This window comes from Brachionichthys hirsutus, chromosome 18 (assembly GCF_040956055.1).
Source record: "Brachionichthys hirsutus isolate HB-005 chromosome 18, CSIRO-AGI_Bhir_v1, whole genome shotgun sequence".
In the NCBI taxonomy this organism is placed as follows: Eukaryota; Metazoa; Chordata; class Actinopteri; order Lophiiformes; family Brachionichthyidae; genus Brachionichthys; species Brachionichthys hirsutus.
This window is the reverse complement of record NC_090914.1, coordinates 9,952,502-9,979,377: the sequence shown is the minus strand read 5'-3', so window position 1 is coordinate 9,979,377 and position 26,876 is coordinate 9,952,502. Positions and strand designations below refer to the sequence as shown.

Genomic DNA, 26,876 nt, shown 5'->3' with positions numbered 1-26,876 from the left:
CGCCATCACCACCGCCTGCACGCTGCTGTTCCTGGTCGGGGTGGCCGGGAACGTGATGACCATCCTGGTGGTCAGCAAGTACCGGGACATGCGCACCACCACCAACCTGTACCTGTGCAGCATGGCGGTGTCCGACCTGCTCATCTTCCTGTGCATGCCCCTGGACCTGTACCGCATGTGGAGGTACAGGCCCTGGAGCCTCGGGGTCGCCCTCTGCAAGCTGTTCCAGTTCGTGTCGGAGTCCTGCACCTACTCCACCATCCTGAGCGCTACCTGGCCATCTGCTTCCCTCTGCGCGCCAAGGCGCTGGTCACCAAACGGCGGGCGCGGGCGCTCATCCTCCTCCTCTGGACAGTGTCTCTGCTGAGTGCCGGACCCGTGTTCGTCATGGTGGGAGTGGAGCGGGACAGCGTGGGGCCGATCAATCACAGCTGGGGGCCGAATGAGACAGCGTTGTCCCCGGAGGACACCCGGGAGTGTCGGATGACCCAGTACGCGGTGGAGTCCGGCCTGATGGGGGCGATGGTGTGGCTGAGCTCCGTCTTCTTCTTCATGCCGGTGTTCTTTCTCACGGTGCTCTACAGCCTCATTGGCCGCCGGCTGTGGCAGAGACACCGGGAGACGACCACCAAGTCACGCATCGCTCACCGCGACAAGAGCAACCGGCAGACTATCAAGATGTTGGGTGAGTTCGGCGAGCGCGTAATTACGCACAGACAGGGCACTGTTTTCACTGAAAACACCTCTAAAATATGTCAATTTTTATGTTTCTTCTTAAATATTTTTATACTAGAATAATATTACAAGATGTTGGAAACGCGTGACATCATCACAACAGGTTTTTGGCATTAAAAAAAACACACTGACCTCAAATTTCCATCCTAAAAATTCAGGCAAAGGCAAATGAGTTTGAATCCCCTTAATATAAATGGATCACGTGACTAAACAACCTCTAGTCTCGATGAATAAGAATTTACAGACGGGTACAACTGAATATATAAATGAAAAGATTAATTAATTAATATTTGACAAATTATCCTTCCTTTTCCAGCTGTCTTGTTTGAGGACTGAATTCTGATTTTGAAGTTCTATAAATAATTATTATGAAGACGCATTGATGTAAAAAAAATCACACACACACACACATATATTTATTATATAAATGTACGTCATCAAAATAAACTGCACGACTGATCAGCCTGTTGCTATGCTAGCATGTGTCTGTCAGCTGCTGCCTTAGGACATTAAATTATAAAATTATGGGATGTTTTGACTGAAGCATCAGATTTTTTTGTCTGTCAGGACCTAAGAAAGAACCCGACTGGGTTCCGTGAAACATGCTAGAAGAGTTTGACCCATGGCAGGAACGAAGTCTTTGAACTTCAGTCTGTTTTTGTTGTTTAGCTCCAAACCGGTTCCCACGAACCCGGGTGAAGAGTGAATCCAGAAGATATTTTTTCTGTCTTCCACATGTCTTGAAGCTGAGGCAGACATGAGATTGATATCGCTCCAGACAGATTAATATGAAATGTTAATCATAGACAGAATTGTGGATCCTGGAGGGATCTGAGTTCAGAGGCGTTAAGTAGAAACAGGGATTGAAGAGGAGGAACGAGGACGACCTCTGAAATGTTTGTGGTCCTTGTGAAGCCGAAGGTTCTGGGTGGCCTGCCATGCATAAACATCAAAATCCTGTTACCGGAACTCTCAGCTTGTACGCCAAACGTCAGCATCTTAAAATGTTGAGAGTCTTTGTGTGACGTATCCTGGAAACAGTGAAATATGGAAATCAAGAAACGCTCTTAGAGGTTTCCTCACCCTCCTCTTCCTCCTCTTCCTCCAGTGGTGGTTGTGGTGGCCTTCATCCTGTGCTGGTTGCCGTTCCATGTGGGTCGCTACCTCCAGTTCCGTTCTCTGGACGCTCCGTCTCCACTGCTGTCCCTGCTTTCGGAGTACTGCAGCCTGGTGTCGGTGGTCCTCTTCTACCTGAGCGCCGCCATCAACCCCATCCTCTACAACACCATGTCCTGGAAGTACCGCGGCGCAGCGACGCGCCTCTTCGGCCTGATTGACCGCCAACCGCAGCGAGGTCGCACGGCGAGCACAGTGAAGGGGGACGGCTCCAACGGATGGATGGGGTCGGTCAGCTCCTGAAACCCCGAGAGAGTCTGCAGATTCTGCCATCTGACAATAGGAGGAACTTGGATAACACAAAATCCACATCAGCAGCAGCCTAAAAGAAAACGACCCCGACAAGATGGAGATCATCGGACCCGAAACCTGGAATGTTTGTTTCCTAAGGGGTTAAAATCTGAGACTGAGCCAGAGAATTATTAGAATAAAATAAACACAGAATAAATGTAAAGATGACATGTAGTAACATGAACATATAATGTATATAATCCACAGGTGTGTTCAGCTCTCTTCTGGGCGTTCCATTGGCCACTGTGATTCATGTGATCTGGCAAGGCTGAGGAAGAGGGGGGTCCAACATGGTTTAGTGCGCTCATGAAAATATAAAGACAAAAGTAGCAGCAGAGGGTTAAAAGCCTTGTACTGAATTCTGTATGACAAAGGTTTCCGTTTTCAACGAGTGGCAAAGTATTACTTTGCAGAGCTTCACATTTCATAGCAAATCATTTTGTAACAGTGTCATGAACGTGCAGACGGTCTGTCAGTGATGTCATCGTTCGATTGTAAATAGTTGTTTGTAAAAAGCTGCTTTAATGAGAGAGACGTTAAAGGTGGTTTACTCACGTACAGGATGGATGTTAATTAAAAGGAGGAAAACCTGATGTGCATTTTCCCAGCTGATGTTGACCTCTGAATTTAACTTAACCAATTCATGCATGGTGGGAAGAAGCCAGAGAAAACACGGTGAGCGCATACAAACTTTGCAGATGGGAATCAAACCATAACCTTCTTGCTGTGAAGTGACAGGGCTAACCACTGCGCCACCACGCCATCTTGCTTGCGAATTCTATGTCCTGTTGCAGCAAACGGAGACACACCAGGAAACAACGGCTTGTTGTCCAGGGTGTCGTCAGGATTTATTCCAACAGGTGGAGTTTTTAGACGGATGATCATGCGACTTATAAATCCTTGATAGTTGATCATCTTTAAGGTTTTTAAAATCCCATTGATCAGGTCAATGTTGAGGGAGTGTGTGTGTGTGTGTGTGTGATCACAATAAAACAAACAGCAGGACGCAGAGTCAGAAAAAAAAAATCAAAACATTTATTGGGCATAAATATATTATATATACGCTACCGATACAGTTATGTCTTACATACATAGGGTAGTATTTGCAAAAATCTATACATTAAAATTGATATGGCAGTTTCTTTTATATAATGCATATGCAATAGTCTAACATTTACAAGAAGAAATGCATGAATTTCTTTTTTACTCAATTCGTAGACCACGATGACATTGGAATGTTTGTTTTTAAATCGTGAGGTAAAAATACGTTTGTCTCGCTTAAAAAATAGTTAAATACCTGTGAGTCTTTGTCGAATCGCCAAATTCTCAGTCAATATCTCTACTTACTGTAAAATGTACAAAAAACATGACCAAAAAAAAAATAATGAAAAGGAGGAAAATGAACTGATCAGAAGGCACAGACGTGGGGGTGGGGCTGCTGGGGCATCGATTTCACCGCCAGCGCTCTGAAAAGAACAAAAAACAAGGAAAGGGAGTACCCTGCCCTGAAACGCCCCGCTCCAATAGACCCGGGACGGGTTACTCCCATCGGGGCGCCATGGCTCAAAGGGGGGAAATAAGGGGGCTGTGGGTGGGCGACACCATCAGGGCTTTATGGGGACCACGAGCGGGTTCGAGAGGGGCACCGTGCTCCCTGTGGACTTCCTTTGTTGCCCTAGTTTGTGCAGGGAGCCGGCGCCGACGGGACAATGAAGGAGACAGCCGCCGTCGGCTGTAGTGTTTGGGACAGAGTGAAGGTGCCGCCTCTCTCTCTCTCGCCGGAACCCCCAAAGTCTGACGCTGGGCATAAGAAAAGTGCTTGAACTCTGTTAGCCATTTCTATAGCTCTATAGATATCTCTTATATCATCTCTGAACAAAATACTGGATACAAAACACGAGCCTGAAACAGGATCAATAGTATTACGGCCACCGAACGTCCGATCGGATTACGCAAAAAAGTCAGGTTTCCGTCCTCCAGAAGGGGGCGACACATTTGAACATGGCACATCTGTTGCTTTACAAAAAGTAATAATTAAAAAAAAAGATAATATGAAAAGAAGCGTAATCACAGACCAAGTTAATGTGTTTTCCTTTTTGAAAGAATAATAATAATGCATCACAGAACCCTTTAGATCATCGAGCGGACGCGGAGAAGCCTGCACTTTGGCGAGAGAAACAGTCGAGAGATCAGATGCGGCGTAATAATCGTATAAAAACGGCCCAAAATGCGGCGCCCTCGGGAAACGCTGCGTCCACGACCCAGGCTTTGCTACGTGTCTCTAAGCGGTACGAATATGAAGAGCTGCTTGGCTGCGTTCGGCCCGAGCAGGAGATGAAGACGTTTGGTTACATGTTCGACGACGACGACGACACGGACTTAGCTACAGGTTCCCAAGAGAAACACCTAAAGGGTTACTGAGATACAGGAATGCTGGCCTTAATCATACAACCTAAAAAAAACATGCTACAAGGAAAAATTAGTATATAAACTACACTGTTCTCTTAATCTTTAAACAATAAATAAATGAAGATTGCACTGTAATTGGCATGTAAAGTACTGTATGCAAATATATAGTATAAATAAAAACCTAGAAAAGACTCTAACTTAACGTTCCCATCAACTTTGGCAAAGGTGTGGAGCACTTTGCTGACTGACACTCAGGAGCAAGGCACAGCGCAGACAGATCCAGCACGAGGAGGAGGAGCGCGAGGAAGACAGCGGCCACGATGATGATGCTCTCCTCTCTGTAAGGCCGTATCCCTGAGGTGCATTACAGGCTGCCAATCAGAGCTGAGCTTCCCCCCCCCCCCCCAGATGGGCCCACTTGACTCCGTGATCCTGCAGCTCTTCTTTGGATCGTGTACCTTGGCTTTGTTTTTTGAGGTGACGGAGGGGGGTCAGGGTGTCAGAATGCCCTTCACCGTGTTCCATCGAAGGCGCGTTTGGTTAGTGAACATTAGCTCAAGTCCCCAGAGAACATGTCCGTCTGAGAAGAGGCCAGGGCTCTGATTACATGTCAATAAAGCACCGTTTATACAGAAAGGCTGACGAATGGATCGAAGCAGGAGGAGGAGAGTCAGAGCTGAAGGTAATCACACAATCACAGCAGGAGAGGAGCCAATCGATTCACAGAGAAGCCGCGAGGAGAACGTTCAGAACTGCTGCGGCTAAATGTCAGGAAGACTAACGTTAAATCGAACCACTAATGGATTCCCAGAGGGCTGTACTACAAAGGGACGGTCAGGGCCGGCGAGATCAGAGCTAAACCCCGCCCTCCTCAAGTCAGACCTCCCCGTCTGCAGCGCCTCCTGGAGGACCCCGAGGTTTGACCCCGGGGTCAACAGGTCACGTCCACAAGTCTTCCTTAAGGGAGCAGAACCGCGACGGTCAACAGGGAACCGTATGTCTGACCGGATTCTTATTTGGATAACGATTGATACGGACGCTCGTGGGTCAAAAAGAAAACCAGATCCCAGGAGAGGAATTTCCTGAGATCAAGAAGATAAACCCGCGAAGAAGAGCCGTAGTACAGCCCTCAGCTCTGAGAAGGGCAGCTAGCACGCCGCTAGCACCTCCCGCTGTGTGACAATACTGAAGCTACACATGAAGAGGCTAGGTAGTAGAACTGACCGCTCAAACAAAGCCTGGCCCCCTTTTCCTGCTAAGCCAATCACGATCCCAGCCTGGCCTCAACACCTAATCCAGGGCTCCTCCCAATTCACACTGACCTTACGTCACCATCCCTTCTGTGACATCACTCCTGTAGCATCATATATATTTGTTTAAACATATAGTGTATATATATATATATTATATACACTACATATACATGGATTGCATCACTTTGGTAGCTGATTGAATGCTGAAAGCTGATTGGTGGAAGTGTGTATGTGTATGTGTATGTGTGTGTGTGTGTGTGTGTGAGCAGGTTGCATGAACTGACAGCCTGTAGAGTCGTAATAAATGGATAATAACTGCTAAAGCTCTGAAAGCCTACATCGGAATATGGCTGAAATGAATACAGACATTAAAAACAAGAAGTAAGGCAATGACCGTCTGGAAATATACACACTCTACTCGTTTAGATACGCATAAAAAAATACAAAATAGAAACATGCACTCAGTCTGAGGAGTCTGCTTACAGCTAGTTTAAGGCTTGATTATCCAGCCGAGGTGTAGCAAATACAAACGGGAGGCGACCGGACCGGGAGAAGACGACGGGAACGAGGGAGAAAAGCCGGAACTGATATTAAAAAACAAGATCAAGTGTTTGATTCATCCGTTCATAGATTTCTCTTTCTATCCTAGAGTTAAATTTCCCTCACTTCATGAAGAAGTACTGCAGCAGGCAGGCGACGAGGATGGAGATGCCTGCGAACACGCAGACGATGAGCGCGGCAAAGCGCTCGTCGCTGGAGATCAGGCCCGCTCCTCTTCCCGCTGCCGCCGTGCACGGCTCTCCTGACGATGTCGCTTCCTTGCGGCGCAGCGTGAACAACGAGGAGGGGCTCAGCGGCCCGCACAGTTCCTGGCACGAGTCCTGGCAGCGGCGGCAAGCGCCCACGCGGAAACGATAGTCTGTGTTAGCTTGCAGACCGGAGACCTGGAACGCCGCCTCCTCTCCCTTAAATACCTGACACCGGAGAAAGAGTCTTCATCAGCACCCCCACCAGCTTTACCCTGTCTGTTTAGATGTGTGTGTGTGTCGGACCTGTTTGTAGTCTGACTCTCGTCCCACCAGCACCTGGAGCAGGTAGCTCAAAGGATCCCCCCTCATTGGTGGAAGGCTCTCCCATGTGACTTCACAGGTGTTCCCCTCCAGCTGGTGCACTCTGGGAGCTATCGGAAAAAAAGAACGAACAAAAACAAACAGTCAGCCATGAGGGACGCCATCATCCGCCATGATGGTCTGGACTCAGAGAAAAAAGCTCATGAACCCAACTTCATGAAGTCACCGACCGACACTGGCCGTTACCTTTGAGGGCGGGGGGAACGGACTTGGTGGTGCAGAAGACGTGCGCGTGAGAGAAGGGTCCCTCCCCAGCGTCGCTGACGGCCTGTATTCTGAAGGTGTAGCTGCTCGACTCCATCAGTCTCTGGACCTTGTAGGTGTGGCTGGGGCCGCGGTAGATCGTCACAAACCTTGGAACAGAGAGGAAGGGGATGAGCGTCGAATTATTCATTCATTCATCTTCTGGACCGACGGGCGAGAGGCCGGGCACACCCTGGATGAGCCGCCAGTTCATCACACATAGACAGACAATCATTCACACACTCACAACAGCTGTGTCACATGACAAGTGTCTTCCCCCAGCCAGAGGACGCAAGGACACGGTGAGGACAAATGTCTGCATGAGTGGAGATAAGAAGCAGGAGGAAAAATAAAATAAGATTTTATCAAGGACAAACCCGCCGGTGGGGGGACAACGACGAGACGATGTCCGTTAATAAGACCAAGACATAAAAGGCAAATTCTCCAAAGACACGAGCATCAAGAACAAAATCAGAGCAATTAAAGCCCTTCGTCACGTCTGCTTACAAAGAAAAATCCCTTCAATATGTTCGGTAGGAAAACAATCCCTTCATGAGATGATCACATCTGGTTACCATGGCGATTTCATCACAGCACGGTGGGATCCAGCGGGAAGGTAAAACGCTGTTGGGTCACGTTATCTCGATCTTCACAACAGCACGACTCGGCATGTCAGATGTCACACGTGACCGCTAGCGGTCAACGCCACGCGGCGCAGTGCCGTAGCTCCGCCCCTCATATTGCTCGGTGAAAACCAATGAATGCGTCGTAGAGACGAGACGTGTTTCTACCTAAAGCAGCGCGATGCTGATGATTTCATGATTTGATTTTAAGAGGCGTGTGATTAAAACAAACAAATTACGGCAGAATGATGTCATCACCTCCATTGTGAGCCGACAGCAAAGCAATTATGAGACGAAAACGCAAACACGTTAGCGAACAACCAGACAACTCTACGCTGGAGGCCCTTTTCATTTTGCGGTCGAAGATGTGTTTATGGCGGGTCCACCAATCACGGCCCGGGAGAGAGGAAGCACGGGTTCAATTAATGACATCATCGAACAGCCACACAGAGGTGTGGCCGTTGTGTGGATGGTCACTCCACTGGACTGGACTGATCTTCAGACATGTGTCGCTTCCCTGTTTACAACCATGTTGCAACCTCCTCCTCCTCCTCCTCCCCTTCCTGCTCCTCCTCCTTAATTAAACGGAGGCTGATTGTTTGAGGCTGTGCCCCAGCTGGTTCCCAGTGTGCTCAGCGTGACTCCTCACTGGTACATCTGGTTACTGTAAACACAGTGTGTGTGTGTGTGCGTGCGTGTGTCATCGACCTCGGGGGTCCTGATTGGCTGTGCCAACCGATAGAGGTGGATGTTTAGAGGAGATCTATGTAGGGAGCAGGACTCCAGAGGGGCCATTAATTCATGCGGCATCAACATAACGCTGCCGCAGCCAATCAGGACCGGCCGTGATTCTCCGTGGGTCTTCATCATCATGTTCATTCTGAGCCACCCAGGTTCAGGACTCTCCACTGCTGGACGGCCCGGTCCAGACTCTGAGGTAACAGTGATGTCACAGCGTGTGTTTTCTCTCCACCTGTGGTTCTTGTCCTCCATCTGCAGCATGTACGCCACGTCGTCCGTCAACAGGGCGCGGCTGTGCGTGCTGCCGGCGTTTTCTCCCCACTTCAGCTTCAGGCTCTGAGGGCCGGCCGCCGAGCACTCCAGAGGGGGTGGGGCTGGCGGGAGGGGGCGTGTCCTAGCCATCACAGGTGGGCTCAAGGGACCGGTTCCGATGTCGTTGACCGCCTGGATCTGGACCCTGTGACGGCAGACAAACATGTTATTGGTGGAGAATCTGTTTTTGTTTGTGCGTTCACGGTGCACCCCCTCCAGTGAGGAGGCCGATCCGGGTTCCGGACCGTTCAGACTGACCCACTTTTTCCTTTAATCCCGAGAACAACAGTTTTCCGAGAAACGCTCAATCGATTCTTTGTTCTAGAGGAACACTTTAAGTCTCTCCTGGAAAACCACGGAGACGATCTGCTGTTGACACCCACTAATATCACAATACCCCCCCCCCCCCCCATCAGTCCAGTCTTTGTTCCAGGTTTCCTCCTGTTACAGGAAGCCTTTCTCCTCGTTCTTTTTACTGCCGGGTCGCTCTGGGCCGGCTCCTTTCTTCACAGCACTGTTGCTCGTGAATGAAGTTCTAAATTATGACTTACACAATGTTCCAGTAGTTAAGGTGGCAATTAAAACATGGACGTATAAACATTATGACATTAAAGCTAACCTGATAACGGAGACATTTTAAAACCAGCACGGAAAACACAGACCTCCTCACAGCAGCATGGCCGCTGTACCTCGAATAAAATATCAATAATCTGATCTGAAGTGCCCTGCTACTGGAAATAACAACCGGCATACTGTCAACGACACACACACGCGCGCACACACACACACACACACACACACACACACACACACAGCATTGGCAGTCATTATGTAAGGGAGCAGAGTGACATTGGGACACAAACAACTTGAGAGGGAAAACAATGGTGTGTGATCACTCAGCCCCCAACAGCCCCACCCTCGATTCAGAGAACTCACCACACACACACACACACACACACACGCACGCACACTCACACGCACACGCACACGCACACGCACACGCACACGCACACACGTGAACGCAGGTAACAGTGTGATTCAGATCAGCTGTTTACTGCAGGTCTGAGGCAAACATGGAGTCCAGATATGAAGGTAATGAACAGAAAATAAGCTGAAATAACATCTCGGACCTCCACCGTTCTGATCCGATCGTGCCCATTAACTCCATTGATATTTTCCCCGAAGAGTGTTCTCATGTGAGCATAACTCCCGAAAAACAAAAGGTTCCTGCAGACACATCCAGCTCCACGTTCAGTCTGCGACCCGTCAACCACCGGCTCTGAGGACGGGTCGCAGGACAGAACCAGGTTCTGAGTTTCTGCCTCACGGGGAGGAGCATCAGGACCTTGTGGCGGCAGCAACAAACTACAGAAATGATTCCCAACGGGTGGCGCTGGTCGGGATCACTGACCTGTACTCGCTGTCTGGCTGCAGGTCCGTGACCAGGTGACTCGTCCCCGAGTCCACCGTAATGTTCTGGTCGTCCAGGGTGATGACGTAGGACGTGATCTCTGCTCCGTTGCCGTTTGGCTCTTCCCACTTCGGGAGGAGGCAGTTTGACGGGGAGTGAACCGACTCCGAGGATGCGGGGAGGTCCAGGAGGGCGAGGGAGGAGACCGGGTCGGGATTTGTGGCAGGGGTCCGGAAAATGGCCTGCTCGCTGAAGGGACCGCCCCCCGCCTGATTCATGGCCTGAGACGGACACAAGGAAACCAGGAAGCTCATTTGGTCCTTTGATGAACGTTTGAGATTAGAAATACTGTTTGCGTTTGACACCAATAAGGACCGTGGCGTCCGTGTCCAACGCCGTACGTCACCTGTAGCCTGCAGCAGAAACTCGTGGCGGCCGTCAGCTCTGAAATCTCACACTGAGTGTCCGGCCCACAGTAGATGAGCTCCATGGGGTCGTCCTCCCTCGCCCACTCCAGACGGTACTCTGAGACGTCCGACCCCGATCCCTCGGGACTCTGACGCACAAACACAACACACCGGAGCTCAGGGACCCAATCAAAACGCTGTATTTAAAACAGGAACTGTCTGGGTTTTCCTCTGACAGGTACAAGGGCGTCTCACCTCCCAGCTGAGCGTCACACAGGTGTTACCGGTTAGAGTGATGAGCGGCACCCCACACTGGCCAGGAGGACCCGCTGCAGTCGTCACTTCCGTCAGCTCAGCGTATGTTCCAAACTGAAAAACAGGCGGATGAGGCGTCAGGATTGATTTTAACAGAAATGGACAAAAGCAAAAAGAAAAGAGGAATTTTTAAATTTTCCACGACGCGAAATGAAGAAAAGTTGTGACGTCATGAAAAACATTCATCACTGGTTAAGCGTAAAGCTTTATTCGTGTTATATCACATCAAAGCGAACTTAATATTAAATCGCAACCTTTATTGAGGTAGTCTGTGCGTCACAAAAAGAGCCAATCAGAGCACAGATTGCCACTTCCTGTGTCTGCTCATTTCCCTCCCTCTTCTATCCGCCCCTCCTGCCGTCTCTCCGCATGTCTCACCCCGGCCTCGTTGGCAGCTCGCAGTCCGAACACATACGTGGCGCCGGGCAGCAGACTACCCACGGTGCACTGCAGCTCTGAGCCACGGTAGACCTCTGCCAGCTCGCCGTCGCCCTCGCTCATCTCCAGGCTGAACACACACTCCTCACACACCCCCTCGGACACGGGGGGGTCTGGAGAGAAGACACACACACGTGAATATGTTTGGTGAGACACTTCGTTGCTGCTCAAACATCACGTCGCATTTATACTCACCCCATTCCAACTGCACCTCCTTGTGTTTGGCTTTACCCACAATCCTCGGCGGCTGGCAGGGGCCTGGCGGGACACTTAATGTACGGACTGGAACGCTAACGGCGCACTTCAAGAGATAAATTAGAGCTTAATTTATAGATCAGTTTGACTGATGACTGAGACATCGGTGTGTGTGTGTGTGTTGTTGTTTCACCGGGCTGTGTCCGCCGGTGGTGATGCTACACACACGTAGGCGGTAGAAGGTTCCAGGTGTCAGGCGCTCACACACACATTCGGTTGCTGCACCGCCGTACGCTACCTCCCACTGACTCGCCGCAAACACCGTAACCTCAGCGAACAGGACGACATGAGCCGACGCGCACGTCAGAGCATCGCACAGCTGACCCGATTCAAAACAGCCGGCTCTGAAGATGCGGGCTCCATTTATACTTCAGCTCATAATAATGTTTAAGGGTATAAGATGTTCAGGTTTGATTGATTCAACTGATCGATCAACAACACGATGCCTGAATTAAACCCATCGTCTGTCCCAGAAGCCCGAGAAGCAGGTGCAGCCGGAAAGTGGGACATGAATGGACGGACAAACAAGAAAGACGTACATTCAGAGCATCCTTCAGAGATCTCCAGCAGATAGGTGAGGGCCTCTGAGCCCCCGTTGTCCTGGGGGGGATCTGCGGAGCAGAAGAACCGTCAGATTAAATCACATCACATACAACAGGCAAATAGTACTGAATCTTCAGGTTTCTTTTTCATTAATATTTAAGATGATTTGGGGGGGGAGGGTGATGGGGGGGGGGGAACCTGGAACCCTTTCCAGATTTCTTGGATGTTACTCTGGGACCAATGGGAGCCTCGTCGACACAAAAGTAAGGAAAGAACAATGAGGCGGAAAATTATGGATCTGTCGATCACGCGAGAGCAGTTTGTGTATTTACCCCATGTTAATGTAAATCCGTAGGGTGTTGCCCCGGCAACCGAGGGCGTTGATGGAGGACCCGGCTTATCCGGATTGGTGGTACACACCAACACCTCGCTGGGACTGCTCTTCCCCTCCATGTTTGACGCTATGAGCTGCAGGGAGGGACGGAACGGAGGGATGAGGAGGACGGTTGGAGGAGGACAGGAAAGGCAGAGAAGACAAAAAAAAAAGAGGGCTCAGCGAGCGTTACAGAGAAATCCATCAAGGAGAGCCTGATGGGAGCCATTACTCCCCGCTCCCTCCCGCATTTTTTGTTTCTCCCGCTCTTCCATTAGCAGAGGACACGGAGGTGAACGTCTGATGACTCAGTTCATGCATGCGCGTGTGTGTGAGTACATGTAAGGTAAAATGGCTGCAAACACAGTCACCGCGGGTACATTATGTGTCCCTCTCATTACGAGCACCAATCACAGCTCTCAGAGCAGCTGGACGGCCGCCGCTAACGGCCAAACGGCTAGCGGATTGCCTCGTGTCGCCGCTGCTTAAATTGCAGTTGCGTCGCTGGTGGAAAAAACGGCCTCTTCCTTCCCAGGATTGATGGATGTTGTGATAGCGGTCAAAGATGGCTGAATGCGTTGGTATCCATGGAAACATTCTGAGCAATTACCGGGAAAAACAACTGCCCCAGATTTGAGTAAGTGTTAAAAGAAGAACAATGTCATTAATTAATAATGCTTTTTATCGAGCCATTGTTATATGTTTCAGTGATGAAGCATTCAATGGCGTCCGGACTCACTCTGAATTTATACTGCGTGCTCCTCTTCAGACCTTGGACAGTACAGGTCAGGTTTTCTCCAGTGTACTTTGGATGAAAGTCGGTTCCCTGTGGGATAAAATCCGTTTGTTAACTTCAAGCTTCATGTCTGAACGTACATTTTCTCATAAAGAGCTTTCTAAAGCGACAGGAAACGGATGGAGGGACAGGGGGGGGGCGGGGGGGGGGGGCTCACGCTGTTGTCCTCCTGGATCTCCAGCGTGTACTTGAGCTGCTCCTCGCCCTCCGGACGCCCCCACTCCAGGGTCACCCAGGACACGCCGGCCCTAACCAGCCGCGGCGCCAAAGGCAGAGCCGGCAGATTGCCCATGGTGTAGAACACCACCTCTGTGCTGAAGCCGCTGCAGGAAGCACACAAAGATCTCACGTTTTAGGTGTCCAACTGACTCATCAATCATCAATCAGGCCATCTCTGTTGCCATGGCGTTTGATTAGGTCCCCTGATTGGAGGAGAAAGAGCCCCTGGAGCTCGGGCTGTTTGTTTAGGAACTTTGAGGGAGTTGTGCAGAAGTTGCAGGCGAGGATGGAGACGTAGGGAGAGGGTGTCAAAGAACAGGAACGTGAAGGGAGGAGGTGCGTTTTCACAGATTTGAAAAGTCAGCGCTACCTGGTGCCGACGTCGTTGTGTGCCGCCACTCTGAAGGTGTAGCTGCAGGCGGGATACAGCCGCGTCAGCTTACAGTGCTGGCTGCCGAAGGAACACTCTCTGAAGATGCTGTTCTTCTTCCCCTGGAGAACGGGGGACGTACAACAGATGTGACATCATCACTCAGGGCTCTATTGATCATACGCCACTGCATGTTAGAACGTCGGCTGACCTCGTCCCACTCGAGCAGGTAGTTTGTGATTTTGGATCCGTTGTCTCCTGGCGGCTGTGGACAACAACAACAACAAAGAAGATTATGCGCGGGTGAAGAGATCTGCTAACAGAAACGTGGCAACGGAAGCGTGTACCTTCCACTGTAAGGTGAGAGCGCTCTTGGTGCGGTGGGTGAGTTTGGGGGAGAGGGGTACGTCTGGGACGCTGCACTGCGTGGTGAAGAACCCGGCCTCTGAACACAAGCCGCGGGCCGAGTTGTACAGCGCCGACACCCTAAAGAAAGACCAGATGATTCGCCTGCAAACGTTAGCCGCTAACACGCGGCCCGCCAGGCTGGTCCGTACCGTACGTGGTAGTCCGTCGCTGGCCGCAGGTCTTTCAGATGGTACTCCAACTCCTCGCCGCTGAAACACGAAACACGGCCTCGTCACGCCACGTGCACGCAGCAGTCGCCTCCTGCCTCCCACCTCGGGGCGCGTCCTACCTGTATATGAGGCGGTACTTTCCGTCTCGGCCCTTATCTGACAGCGACAGCTCGAAGGAGCAGGACACGGGCACGCCGTTGCTGAGCCGGTTTGCCAGCCCCGCCGGGGGAGCCCAGGCCAGTCGGGCCGCCCTCGCCTGAATGTTGGACACCTGAGGACGCATTAAACACACGATGGCCGTGACACGGCAGCAGAGCAAACGCGTGTTCTGATTGATCACTGATTCCTGATCGATCGACTCTGGGCTGCAGCTCTGCGTCGCTTATCTCTCAATGTTAAAAATAATAAGCGAGGCAGGACGGGGCTCCAAGGTGCATTCAGGGACACTGCAGTGAAAGTTGACAGGCTCGATGATTCATCCGCGCGTCCGTCTCATAGTTTTAACGGGGAGGAAACTGTTAAAAGAATCAAATGTGGAGGAAACGATGTGAGCAGAGGAGAACGCGCTCCTCTGAGCTCCGACCCAGAGGAGGAGGAGGTGATTACAGGTGACGAGGACCTTAAACTCTGTCTAACTTCCTCCTGCAGATTCTAAATGCTGCAAAACAAACCCGTTTTAATTTCTCCCATCCAATGATTGGTTCCCCTCGGGGAGGACGGACTGTTTGCTGGATGGCATACAGATGCTGCCATCTCGTGGCTGCAGAGAGCACAGCTCTTCTACGAGTCAGTGAACGCATCACTAATATGAACGATGAAAACATGGGGAAGACATGGGTGGATGGGGGGGGGGGGCTGCATGCTGACCTGTGGTTTGTCGATTGCAGACAACGTGTCCTGAACACGCTTGGCCTCTGAATCATGATCTGAGGAGACAAACGGGAGCATCAAAAGTAAACAAACGATTCCCATTCAGATGGAATTTAACCCTTTAAGTGAAGAGGTGAAACACTAATGGTCCATGAGTTATTGGTGACATCACTGTTACCATGGACACAGGCTGGTATACGTCCTGCTGGTTCTGCTCTTTGCTGTCATGGCAGCAGCGAGGACTGCAGCTTCCAGACCGTTTTCACATCATCATCATCATCGTCATCAGGTTGAAGAGCAGAAACTGTTTCCAGCTGATCCCGGATCAGAACCCGGCGTTCTGGCGTGTTTCGTGACATGCTAGTTCCTACAGAGGGTCCAGTCCTGAGTAAAGGAGCCGGTCGGAACACGGTTCCTCCTGTCAGACGGCTCCTCCATCAGGAGGTGCGTTTCAGCAGTCTGACATCTTCAGAGGAGACGGCCTGACTGTTTCTGTGTGTGTGTGTGGGGGGGCACTTATGACTCATGGCAACAGTGATGTCATGGAAGCACAACCTCAACTTGACCTCAGCATATCAGGTTACTGTGTGTGTGTGTGTGTGTGTGCGTGCTCGCTCCTCTTTCATCCACTTGGATGAGACTGGATGACTTTTTATTATTGGATGGACACACACACACACACACACACATCTGCTGCAGCCAACATGGCTAACGGGATGCGGAGGTAAACGATCCGCCCACGATTCCACCGACTCTTTAAACCCATTTAGAAGCAGAGCTATTGAACCTCAGGAGAACTTTAGGTCAGGTGACCTCTTCCTACAGGAAATGTCAGAGATAAATATTTTTTTCATACATGCATTAACATTTCAGTCTGCTATACAAACTTATGTTTAACTGATCAGAACTAATAAAATGAATAAAAAGGTTTAAGGCTGCTCCAGCTGCTTTACAGATTAATATTCACCAAGATCACACTGTCCTCAAACGCCCCGGCTTCCTCTGACCTCACATCCTGTCTGCGTGTTTGGGCAACAGCCAGACGGAGCAAAGTAACTCAACGGCCAGCAGGAAGAGGAGAGGAATGAGGAAGACGGGTTTCACAGAATGGACAGACTGCTGGGAGGACAGCGAGGAGATCAGAAACCCAAACACGAGGAAATGAAAAGAAGATCAACAGATGACGGGCAGGAGAGCGGCGGCCCGACGACGAGTCCCAGCAGCGTTCCCACAGATGGGGAGGTGCAGGTGGTGCAGGAGGTGCAGCAGCCTTCCTCTACCACACTAACAACTCCTGCTCCACAATGGCCTGCAAACGCAGCCGTCTGCATCGGGTCAGAGACAGACCCCCCCCCCTCTCCCATGCAGTCCTGCAGGACCGGAGGGAGGCAGCATCCCGTCTTCAGATCCTCGGATCAGGAGAACAAAGTGAGGGACGTGGAGCTGGAAGGAGGGAGGAGATCATGATCCGCAGACAGAAGCCCATCTGCTCCGCAGCTGCAGAGACGGGCGTCCCGACGTCGCTGCAGGACAGACACAAGACCTCTCCCGGCGTCTCAATGTGTGCTTGTGTAATTTAACAGCAAGGGATTATGGGGAAATGTTTTTTTAGAACCCTGACCCCATCTGATTCCGCTCAGCCCACTGCTCCCCCTGTGATTGGACGGAAGAGTCTCCTCCAGCGCGTGATCTCAGCAGGGAACGCCCCTCGTTCTCTCTCTCCACTTCCTCAACATCGCTTGTCCTCGCCTTTCTTCTTGTACCGCCTTCTTTCCCTCCGGTTTCCCGACGAGCGTGGCCGTATTTGGGTTTATGATAAAGAAATGACGTCTGTGTCAGATTATCGCCATGGCGACAACATGAAAACAGTCCCGGTCGGAAAGGTTGCAGCGAGTTCAAGCCTTTGAGTTCTTTTAAACTCCCTTTAACCGCCGCTGTTCTAAGAGCGTCTCTGGCGCTGGATTGCAGCGCCCTCTAGAGGCTCCACCGAGTTCAGATCCTTTACTCACAAAAGCCATCTTCGCTTTCCTCACACAGGCAGAGACTGCACAATATCGGTCCTTCTCTTCCGGAAAAGCAGAAGCAACAACCAAGTCAAAGTTTCTTTCCTCCATTTCTCAGGAACTCTCCCGGACAAGAACTGGCGTCACGTTGTCCCTCCACGGGCGAGTTTCCACTAGCACAGCAAACAAGGCGTTCACACACCTGGATTCTCCTGAATTCCCCCCCCCCCCCAAAGACGTTGCACCAACGATGGCGGCACTGAAGGAGTCGGCCCATCTGGGACCTGTGGTAGTGATGCAGAGCCAGGACGGAGGTGCAGACGGGACCGGGATAACATCTGTTTCCACTCAGGTCTGAGGAGAAGAGGAGGATCTGCTGGGGAACGGACACGAGCTTGCCAAGTCAGCTGCTGCGTGTGTGTGTGGTGCGTGTGTGTGTGTGTGTGTGTGTGTGTTGGGGGTTCCAATAGAAAGTTAGGAGGAATGTTTCTTCCCTGACTTTCAAGCATCCCTGAGTTCCAGGTCAGTAGGTTGACCCATAAATAAACTGTAATATGAAATCCTGAGACAAACCATTACAAATAACACAGTGGTGACATCATCATTAGAGCAGTGACATCATCATTAGACTGGAGAGGAGCTGGTAAACCGTCTCAAAGTCTAAGCTGCTAGCGATGCTAGTATGGAAGCTAACAGATGCGCACTTCCTGCTCAGGGAGGAGCAACACGACTTCCAACCAACGACCTCATCAGCTCCCATTTTATATAGGAGCTGATGGAGGAGCGGTTTTCTCCCTCACTGTAATGGCCACATGTTTAGCTCTATCCAATCAGATTCTAGATGTTCAGCAGCTTCTCAGGACGCTGATGCTGGACTCATTTTAACGTCTTCATAATCCTCTGAAGTTCTCTAAAGTTTTATGGAGTGTTTCACTTTGAAGAACCCGATGAGGGGAGGGCACCCCGCCGTCTCCTCACTCTCTCCCGCCGTCACGTCAGCAGAAGAACGATCATCTCTTTTAATGAACGCCTGATGTGTCGTTAAAAACCACCCGAGTGTGGGCCTTCATGTCTCTGCACATCTCAAAGGCTTCCTTCATCCCCAGCAGGGCTCTACAGGTATGTGACCCCCCCCCCTCTCCCCCCCGCTCTGTCTCACCCATCCCCTCCCCCCGTGGCTCAGCCTTTACCAACAAGGCCGTTATTGTAGCGGGGTAAACCGATAGCGCTCAGGGACGGGTTCAGCTATGCGGGAACCCCCTTCCCTCTCCTCACCCCCTCTCTTTGCACACATTCATCCATTCATTCTTTATTTTGGGTGAGACAACAAGGGGGGGGGAGCTAAAGGTGTCCTTTATGGTGGCTGTTTGAAGAGGTCAGCGAGGACAGAAGTCGGAGCAGCGATGGAGGTCCGATGCTGCCGATTCCCCGAAGCCCCACCCCGAACCGCAGCAATCTTGCTTCCTACCTTGTGCGTGCGTCTCCGGCTCGCCGCTCCGTGGACTGCTCCGGAGGCGTCGCTCGGGCTTCTTCCCGCCCGGACTGCTGACTCCGCCCACCAACCCCACTGGCCCCAGCGATGGAACGTGTGACTTGCTGCTGCGTCGGACAGAAAAATCACAAAGTGTCACATCAGTGGCGGGAGGAAACGTGCTGTTGCGTGATGTCATGAGGCCGGGCTGCGAGGTCACCTGTATCCGTTGTGTGCTGGCCCCAGGCTGCTCTTATAAAGGGTGGTGGGAGGGGAGTTGAGCCGGTTCTGTCGCTCCAGCTGCCGCTGCTCCTTCACCTTCTTGGGTTGGGGTTTGTACGTCTCCTCTCTGCTGACGTAGTTGGACATCCCATAAACCGGGATGATTTCTGGAGGACGGCAGAGATGAGGTCAGAGTACAGGCAGAGCGAAGCGCGACGTCGCCGCGCCGACCAGTCCGCGTCCCTACCTGGATCGCCGTACATGGGGGGCAGGTGGTGCTGGTAATACTGGTGGGGGGGCAGCTCTCCCGGATTGACAGGGGGGTAGAAGGAGTGAGAGTTGGGAATGAAGTGGGGGTGAGCCAAGTAGGGGGGGAGGTGGTGTGTGGGAGAGAGGGCCGGAGAGTAGGAGGGTGGGTAGCACTCTGGAGACTGGGGGGTCACCACCACCCGGCGGACCCCCGTGGTGTCCTCCAGCACCTGAAAGACAACGGGACAGGACTGTAACGGGACACCTGAGCAGGAGTCACACTGATATTCCTAAACTGCTAAATAAACAGTTCCGTGTTTAGGGAAACCGTTGTCCTGGCAACGGAGCCTGAGGAGGCTGTGGGCTTCGCTGATCTTTGACCCCCCCCTCTGACTGCCGTCTTATTGATTGTTGGACATCGACAGATTTCTTATTTTATTTTTGATGCCCAGCTCCGCCTGTTTCTGTTCTAGACATCCCAGACGGTGAAGAGCGGGCCTGGATTTGGCTTTTACGCAAATCCAGGATGGGAGGCTGATCAATCAAATGCATGATCAGCTTCCGTGGGTCTGATTCTGAGGTCCACTGAGGAGTAGATGCCCTGGACACTCACCTGTGAGATGTATCCTGGGGGGACGTGGATGGGGGGGATCGACCCATTTGGAGACATCATGGGAACCTCAGCAGGACCTGGAAGAAAGGAGGAGAATTTATTTCAAGTCAATCCTCATGTCCATTAGTCAGTCCGCAGAACACACGTGTGTCACCGCGCTCGCACGCGTGTGTGTGTGTGTGTGTGTGCGTGCGAGACACTGTCGCGCCTCTATCACAGGTGGGGACGAGACATAAAAAAGCTCTGGAAGCTGAAGATGAGAACCTCTGAGGAAGTCTGTCTGACGGCCTGAGCAGACTGAACATGATGTTGACTTTTCCGACCCCCCCCCCCGTCCTGTGGTGGAGGTCTGCGGCTGGGAAGCTCGTTGAGATGCCGCTGGGACAGCTGGAAGCAGAATAAATCAGACAGAGGTACCGATGGATCCGAGCCGACACCTGGTGTCCCGTCAGGATCCAGAGGAACGAGGTCAATTAGGAGGACTGGCCCTTTAACTCCCGACATTCAAAACACACAACTTTATTCCTCTGTCCGCGTTTTAGCTGCTCCACCAATCAGAGAAGAACCCACCCAGGTGGCCCCTCTGTCGGACCATGCTGGTTCACCTGGACTCTGAACTGGACTCTGGGATAAATGGCTATTTGATGTAGACTGGTTTCAATGAAATCCCAGTTAGGGCCTGAAAGTCCTGACATCAGTCATTGCCCTCACCCCCTCCCATCAGAAAAACAAACAGGTAACAGGACAGTAAATACCCCCCCCCCCCCCACACACACACACACACACACGCAAACAGACGTGTTTGGACAGTCGGCGCTCTTCACTCAGCAAACAGCAGCATTCCTTGGCTCACACACACACACACGATCCCCATCCCGGCCCCCAGAACCGGACCCAGCAGACCCAACCCCTCTCCAAAATACAAGACCCTCTTTGTCCCGCTGGCCCGCGCACACACACACACACACACACACACACACCTCCCCTCGCAAACAAATGTGTGTTTCTATCCAGCTGTGGACGTCAAGACAGGACAACTTTAGGATTCCCATCATGCACCTGTGTCTGGCCCTCCATCCTGTCTCTCTGAACTCCTCCTATCCTCCTCTAAAGTTTGGTTTTTATTATTTTTATTGTCCAAACTGTCTTTGGTCTCATGGATGACGGGGACACACTCGAGCAGCAGAAGGGAACCTGCATGCAACCATCCTTCCAGAAACCAGTTCCACCGATGGACCGGTTCTGGAGGGAGGTGATCTCTGCTCCGAGATCAGTTCCTCTGTCTGAGCTCTCAGAATCTGGCTTGGCAGTGGTTCTGGAGCGATGACAGGATGATTCCTCCTCCTCCTCCTCCTCCTCCTTCACTAACGCCACGTTATCCACATGTCCAAACAAACATCAATTGTCAGATTGAATTTACCTTAAACGTATATTTATAGAAGAATAACTCAACCAGGGTTCACAGCTGAATCTGGCCTTTTGATCACAGACTATACGATTATTGATTACATAGATTATTATCTATGTCTGCTCCGTCCACCACTGTTGCACTCTTTGTCCTCAGACTCACACACGTGGTCGTCACACACACACGCCGCAGGCAAAGCGTGTGTGTGCGTGTCGATTTGTGACCTACATATGAAACACAGACTTCCTGAGAAAACAAAACCCATCGGGGAGTCTTAGAATCCAGCCGTCAGAGCGCCGCGTCCAATCAGGACGGGTGTTTGTGTTCCCGTGTGGGTCAGCTGTGACGTGGCGTTGACTGGAAGTTATGTAAGCATCCGCGGGTAACCTTATCGGTCCTCTGAGGGACACGCCCACAGCGGATCACGCCTGCTCCCGTGTCCTCCAACACGGCTACTGGACGCTCTGGGTGGGAGCGGGACGAGGAACAGAGCATGATGGGAAATGGAGGAGGAAGAGGAAACATGACAGATAGCTTTGAATTAGCGGCAGGGCAGTGTGTGTGTGTGTACATACATCCTGGAAAGGTGTCCACACACACACACACAACTCATGTGTGTGGAACAGATCTCTATACACAATGTGTGTTTAAGAAAACAAACTGCAAATCCGGACAAACTGTAATCAGAGCTGCTGCAGATTTACTGAGGAATGTAAACTATGAGCTGAGTGTGTGTGTGTGTGATCTCATAAACTTGCTATGCTCAAGGCTTCGTGAGAAAACAAAGAGGAAGTCTATGTGAGCAGATGAAACAATCAGCACACCTGAGCTGAAGAAAGGTGGGGATTTTGAATAAGCTTTTCCCGGATGTCGACATTCGCTGACATCAGCCGGCATCGTTCTAACTTTATCCCCCACTTCTCCACCCTCACTATGAAGTATTAGAACTATTGATCCGATATCTATAGAGCTAGAAGACGAGTAAGAAAATCATTTCAGTTCTGCACAGGAGGAAGCGTTAGCGTCACCGCCTGATGAAGATCTGTTCAGACCAGATCGCAGCCCGTTATACGAGTCGATATCAATTACAAAACTGATTAACTGGTATTCCCTTTAGCAGAAACACACACACACCAAGAACAGCAACAGTGCAGACACTGATGATTCATTTAGTTCTTTCCTTAATCAACTCTTCATGTCTGGCAGGAGTGAAAGAGAGAGACGGAGTGGGGAGCGGAGAGGAGGAGGAGGAGAAGAGAGAGCAACAGCTGTTGGTGTGTAAACATCATCATCATCATCATCATCGCTTCTTCCTCCCATTAAGACGCAACAAACTCTCAGACCTTGACCCGCTGAGGAGCAGCTCTGATAGGCCGTCTATCTCTTCACGCATTCCTCTCCTCTGAGTCACAGCTGAACGACTCCAGTCGCCACGACGACCAGAGAAAGTGTGTCGGAGGACGGGAGGCGAGGAGGCGTGTGAATGTCAGTGGAAAGAAAGGCAACGCTGGAAGTCCTAGATTAGCAGGGACTTTCCCCCCCTCCCCAACTCCAAATTCCACTCTTTGTGTGTTTATAGCAGAGTGTGTGTGTGTGTGCGTGTGTGCGTGCGCGCACGTCTTACGGCTGATCACACCAGATCGTGTGTGTTCGTAAGAGGAACAGAAACCAGGAGAAGAATCTAGGTCAGACTCGTCTCTGCATCCCGGAGACCACGGACCCCCGTCCAGGCAGGTTGTTGGTCCCCGAGGGTCCGTCTCCCCACCGGACAGAATCCTGTTTACGCAGAACTTCAGTATTAAGATTCCTTCTCCAGGACGACACTGAGAACCAGGATCCATCCATCCATCATGGGAACAGCTGCTCCAGGAGAGAAGAGCATTTCCTGTCCCGGACTCCTCCCAAAAGTTAATCACGTGTCCCAGAGGTCTACGGTGCCAGCCGTCCCTCCGTCCCTACGTCCCTCCATCCCTCCATCAATCTTTGGGTCGAGGTCCAGCAGACTTTTTTGACTTCCTGGTTCCTCCTCTCGGCAGGAGGAACCGCTAAACTCGCCTTCATCACGAATAACTTCACCAGAATCACATGATCAAGAAAAGCTAGCCCAATCAGATCCCAGAGGAGGCATGAGCCACATGTGGAGAGCATCTACCCCCCCCGCCAGAAAGAGAAGGAGAGACAGGGAGAAAGTGAGGGAGGAAGGAGGGAGAAGTGCTCCAGCTGTACCCTGAGTTTTCAAGAGAGCCAAGAATTTCATCCCTGGAAAAGTTCTCGCTCTTCTTTCTCTGGAAAATTCTCCACGCAGCTGCTGCTCCCCACGCGGGCCTCCATGTGAAGACAGACAGCCCCCCCACACACACTCGTCAGTGGGCCAGTCCCATCAGCAAACACAGGCCTGGATAGACCCAGACCAAGTTAGCAGCGCAGGGGTGGCTGAGGTCACGGCGGAGAGGAAGTGGCCTCGCCCCGGAATGCACGGCAGCCGACGAGACCAGACCAGACTTGCCGCGTCTGCTTCTCGCGCGCGTTCCCTCGCTCCACCTTTTATTTACCTTTCTTCATTCCATCCCGTTAGTTCCACTCCAGTTCTTCCTCCCTCCTCCCCCTGACTCCTCACGGCCTACCGTCTGAGGGCACCGGGTTTATGGACAAGCGCCGGCCAGAACAACCAGAACCGACCCACCCTGAGTCTCATCAGTCCAACTCTCTCTCTCTGTCCTTTTGTTTCTGTACAGTGGAAAACCTCTGGGAAAAGAAAGACAGGTATGCGCAGAAACTGTGCCCACGGGGGCCACATTCCATTACGCAGCATGTGTAGCGACGGTCCGACCAGCGTTCCCAAACCCGTTAGACAAACCCCCCCCCCGCCAGACCCTCCAGCAGCACCAGTCGATACAAACCCTCTGATCGATGGATGGATAACAGGAAGCCGCCCCTGAGGGGAACCTGGAGAAGAGATGGGTGGACCGCCATCCAGATGTGGTGTCTAGGTTGACCCAGACAGATCAAGATGGATCCAGATAGTCATTGATAGCATCTATGTTACCATGGTGACTGATGCCATTGACTGATTGGAGGAGAAGGAGCACTCAGACCTCCACAATCTGCCGTCACATCCTCAGCCAAGCGATGGAGGGGCAAAAGAGGAGGTGCAGCTGGAGTGACGAAGGTGCAGCATTCTTATAAGGCTGCCTCGTGATGTCACATCCTCCCTGGCAGGACACAGTTTCCTGTTAATCACCCCCCCCCCCCAGCCTCATCAGCCCTCATAAAGGTCCAGCAGAGAGCAAACAACACAGTAAAGCAACACGGCCTGTAAAACACACGCATTCCAGAGCAGGGTGCTTGAACACACCCCTCCACCGCCCGGCTTTTGAAGTGAGTGTGGGAAAGCTCGGGGAAATGCTCATAGTTGGGGGGGGGGGGGGGCTGGAGAGAGGGAGAGGGGGAGGGGAGAGGAGCAAGGAGAATGTACACATGACAGCAACGGGGTGACACTGGGAGTACTAGTGGGAGGTGGGACTGCAAAGATGACCCACCTCCAGAATTTACTTCAGAGTAGCATGAAGCTAACGCGTGTAGCATCATAACAATAAAATGATAGCATCAATATTTCTGCTCATCCATAAAGTAATCGACATTTATAACGTTTAAACTGGAGCTGGGGAGTTGAGGCAGGCCAGCAGACGAGTCTCACATGAAGGGACGTGTTGCGGTTGCTAGGCCGTCGTCTCCAGGCTGCGCGGCTCTGCTGTTAGCATTCAGGCTCGGTGGCAGCAGCTAAACAGAGGTTGCTTTATATAAACGCTGGTTCCTGAGTGGAGGCTCTAATCTCACACAGGCGGCTCACATGCACGGACAAACATCTCAGTAATCACACCGAGGCTCCGTCTGAATGCTCTCCACCTCCCATTAAACCCGCTGACCTGCTCCAGAGGGAAGCCGTGTGTGCCCCCCCCCCCCCCCCCCACGGTAATAGTGTGTCCATTCACAAAAGACCCCGCCCGTCATGTCTGCAGCCAGAGGACAAGGTTCAGAAATAGAATCTGAGCTCCAGGTAGCCGGTACCCGGCCCAACAAGTCCGTCTCTCGCAGGTCTTTCTATAAAGACCGTTAAAAGTATCTGAGCATGGTAACAAACAGGAAGTTTCCCCGTCGCCATGGTAACACATGTGCCCATGTTGACCGAAGGGAGGGGAATCAGCAACCTCACAGTGACATCATGTTAATGCAATGACGTGTGATGGACTGACCCTGGATGCACTGCAGCGAGCCATCCTCCGCCCGGATGGTGAACGTCTCCCCCGGGTTCACCTGCACCAGGATCACCTGCACACACGCACACACACACAGGTACAGACATCGGAATCATTTCACCAGTCCCTCTGCTACGCGTCAAATTGTCTCGCAGGTCGGGGGCCGACACACAGATCGAGCTGTTCGATTAGCTAACGCGAGAGGACGCCGCTAAAGCTACAATACACACAAACCCGGAGGTCCGGGATTCACGCTCCTTACCGTCAGATTGTCCGTGTGAATGTTGAGCGAGTACACATGGCTGTAGACATGAAATAGATGACCCTCCATCTCTTACACACACACACACACACACACACACACACACACACACACACAGCCCCGTTTACACGCTACAGGTGTGCCGTCATATGATCCTTCCTTTCTTGACCACACACGCTCAAATCTCAGCACTAACCTACTGCACACACGCACACACACACACACACACACACACACTCTCTTACTTCCTGTCTACTGCAGTGGCTGCTGTTGCCATAGGAACCCCAGCATAGTACAGGGTGACCCAAGGACTCAGAAAAAACCCCACTTGTGACCACGTGGTGCGTCTGATCCCAGGATCCCGAGGGCACGATTAAAGGGTTAATCCTCTGTTTATGTTCCAAATTATCTACAGATCGGAGAAGAACAGGATGCCCCCCCCCCACCCCCCACCCCGCCCGATGAACCAGTGATGAAGATGGCAGATAACAAGGAGGCCTCACGGGACAGAAGTGTGTTTACCTGCTGCGCTGCGTCACCGTTAACCATGTGAGGCATGAGAGGGACCTCCCCATTCAGGAGGGGGGGCGGAGCCAAGTCCAGCGGAATGTGGTCTGTCATCACCAATGTGACGTACATTCATGGAGAAATTCACTGAACCGCCCGACCTGGAGAGCAGAGAGGAAGAGGAGGTCAGCGAGAAGGAGGAGGTCAGCGACGCACGCACACAAACCTTAAAATGTACCGTATTTTCCGGATTATAAGTCGCGGTTTTTGTCATAGTTTGGTCGGGGGTGCGACTTATAAATCGGAGCGACTTATATATGTTTTTTTTTACAAAATCTGTGAGCGCAGAGACAGTAGCCTACACATTTCTATAACAGGTGTTACAGGGAACTCTGTG

At 51.5% G+C, this 26,876-nt stretch overlaps 3 protein-coding genes across 3 annotated transcripts in view; 1 reads left to right on the top strand and 2 right to left on the bottom strand.

Moving 5' to 3' along the window:
- Nucleotides 1–26,876, bottom strand: part of pld1a (phospholipase D1a) — a 52,330-nt gene that overhangs the window by 12,322 nt on the left and 13,132 nt on the right. The gene's annotated exons all lie outside the window — the stretch shown is intronic.
- Nucleotides 2–2,154, top strand: LOC137907800 (growth hormone secretagogue receptor type 1-like; the record flags this gene model as incomplete). The annotated part of the gene is given in 3 exon segments (XM_068752158.1): nucleotides 2–260; nucleotides 263–685; nucleotides 1,844–2,154. Coding segments are annotated over 3 exon segments (993 nt in total), but the record flags the coding sequence as incomplete, so codon positions are not given.
- On the bottom strand, nucleotides 6,527–26,611 carry LOC137907266 (fibronectin type III domain-containing protein 3B-like). The gene is made up of 26 exons (XM_068751579.1): nucleotides 26,495–26,611; nucleotides 25,708–25,783; nucleotides 20,047–20,123; nucleotides 19,432–19,663; nucleotides 19,183–19,351; nucleotides 18,960–19,090; nucleotides 15,486–15,544; nucleotides 14,738–14,889; nucleotides 14,598–14,657; nucleotides 14,388–14,526; nucleotides 14,252–14,305; nucleotides 14,041–14,162; nucleotides 13,609–13,774; nucleotides 13,395–13,481; nucleotides 12,615–12,750; nucleotides 12,275–12,350; nucleotides 11,873–11,987; nucleotides 11,680–11,785; nucleotides 11,425–11,597; nucleotides 10,987–11,100; nucleotides 10,731–10,880; nucleotides 10,325–10,605; nucleotides 8,834–9,058; nucleotides 7,181–7,347; nucleotides 6,917–7,044; nucleotides 6,527–6,838 (listed from the first exon to the last, which is right to left on the bottom strand). Exons 1-26 carry the CDS (start codon nucleotides 26,609–26,611, stop codon nucleotides 6,527–6,529), a joined length of 3,624 nt encoding a protein of 1,207 aa, XP_068607680.1.

Excerpts from the sequence above, each read along its gene's own strand:
- LOC137907266 (XM_068751579.1), bottom strand. The coding sequence starts at position 26,611 with ATGTACGTCACATTGGTGATGACAGACCACATTCCGCTGGACTTGGCT. Across the intron at positions 19,352-19,431 it reads CCCCATGTACGGCGATCCAG|AAATCATCCCGGTTTATGGG; the intron begins GTAGGGACGCGG and ends GCCGTCCTCCAG. Across the intron at positions 7,045-7,180 it reads CGTTCCCCCCGCCCTCAAAG|CTCCCAGAGTGCACCAGCTG; the intron begins GTAACGGCCAGT and ends TTTTTCCGATAG.